At 37.3% G+C, this 1618-nt stretch overlaps 2 protein-coding genes across 2 annotated transcripts; one reads left to right on the top strand and one right to left on the bottom strand.

The window, feature by feature from the left end:
• Positions 1-39: 39 nt before the first annotated feature.
• On the bottom strand, positions 40-608 carry LOC105316112 (ATP-dependent DNA helicase RecQ-like; the record flags this gene model as incomplete). Its single annotated transcript, XM_011410919.1, has 2 exons — positions 385-608; positions 40-322 (listed from the first exon to the last, which is right to left on the bottom strand). Coding segments are annotated over exons 1-2 (507 nt in total), but the record flags the coding sequence as incomplete, so codon positions are not given.
• A 168-nt stretch (positions 609-776) lies between these two features.
• LOC109592480 (uncharacterized) lies at positions 777-1599 on the top strand. The gene is made up of 4 exons (XM_020007917.1): positions 777-814; positions 877-980; positions 1042-1218; positions 1275-1599. The coding sequence occupies exons 1-4, from the start codon at positions 796-798 to the stop codon at positions 1530-1532; spliced, it is 558 nt and encodes a 185-aa protein (XP_019863476.1). The 5' UTR covers positions 777-795; the 3' UTR covers positions 1533-1599.
• Positions 1600-1618: the final 19 nt, after the last annotated feature.

Genomic DNA, 1618 nt, shown 5'->3' with positions numbered 1-1618 from the left:
AGTGTGATAAAGCAATGAGCAATCTGAGTAGCTGCGCACAAAAATAACAGTCTTAGGGTATTCTGTTCCAAGAGATCTCAAACCAGAAGCTACATTGCTACAAAAAACTTCGACATCCGATTTTGGTTCAACTGCAAAAGATATATTGGCTCTATTTGGTTCACATCCTATTAGTACGACATCCCTCATCGACAAACGCTGAATAACTGCCCCATACGTATCATGTGTAGCTGTGGCTGTGAGAGCCATTACGTTTACATGAGATGGTAATAAAGATCTAATATCTCCCAAATGAGCATACGCCAAACGAAATTTATCTCCCCTAAGAAAATAAAACAGAATAAAATATGTATTGCAAATTATTATGCATATAAAAGGATTTACCATGACTTCACACAATGTGCTTCATCGACAACCAATGCAACCAACTTTTCTTTATAAACAGGAGACAAAAGCATATTGCGATAAATAGCATTACACATAAGACTCTCAGGACTAATATAGACCAGTTGAACATCACCAGCAAGCACCTTACGAATACATTTCTGATCCTCACCAATAAACTCCACATCAATACCCTTAGGTGTAAATCTTGCTTTCTGGTCCATCATTAGAGATATCAGAGGACTCACACATACAATGCTAATAAATTAAAATTCATTGGATGAAAAGTCCCTCCCCCACCATGTTAACGGTGGGGCCTTGAACAACTTTGATACGGTCAGTTTTCCAGACCCATCCCGGAGGCACGGAGGGTGTGGTCTGGCTACGCGAGACTAGGAGTGAACTGTCAAGATGGCCACTGGTGGATCAGGTTAGCTCTTGTCTCAGTATCAAGTGTTAGTGTTTGATTCACTTTATTTCACTTTACATTAGGAAGGGATACTGGATATTATGGATTGTTATTTTATGAGGAGAAAGGTTTAAATGAATATGTAGCAATATTTACTGTAACTAAAGATGGAAGAACACTCGATGATGTAAGTATATTATAATGAGGTATATTGTGTACATGATGCGTATTAATGTGTTTCTTTACAGTATATGAGAAGGAAGAACCCTGGAACTGAGTTTAATCAATTTATCTACTTTACATTTGACCAGCAGCAAGACTCTACACTTACATCAAGAGGTGATTATATTGAATTAAAGTTTGATACTCCACAAGTTAAGTCAACCACTGGATGGATTATTAAACCTGACACAGTACCTTGTAGAGTAAGTACTAGTATCATGTATATATATAATTAATGTGTGTGGGTGTGTATCAATAGATATATAGAAGTGATGTTGATAAGGTTGGTACACCTGGTTATCCTGACCCTCCCTCCTCCAGTATATCAGTACATGCTACACCTGATGCTGTTCTTAGACTAAAGTATACTATACCAGTGAAAGGTGTGGTGGATACAGGTGGTGGTACATTGTACATTGGAAGGACATTGAGAAGAGGTAAGATAGATGAGAGTGGGTGTGGTCTAGTGTTAATAACCACACCCATTACACTACTCCCAATGCTGGTACTAATATAATGATATTCATACCTTCAGTAGTATAAGTATTGTATTAATAAATAATAATTTAATTGACCATTGACACATACCGTGAATCATCCTTA

This window comes from Amphimedon queenslandica, unplaced genomic scaffold, assembly GCF_000090795.2.
Source record: "Amphimedon queenslandica unplaced genomic scaffold, v1.1 AMPQUscaffold_5043_Cont22982, whole genome shotgun sequence".
Classification (NCBI taxonomy): domain Eukaryota; kingdom Metazoa; phylum Porifera; class Demospongiae; order Haplosclerida; family Niphatidae; genus Amphimedon; species Amphimedon queenslandica.
The sequence above is the reverse complement of the archived record's forward strand: the minus strand, read 5'-3'. Positions and strand labels throughout refer to the sequence as shown.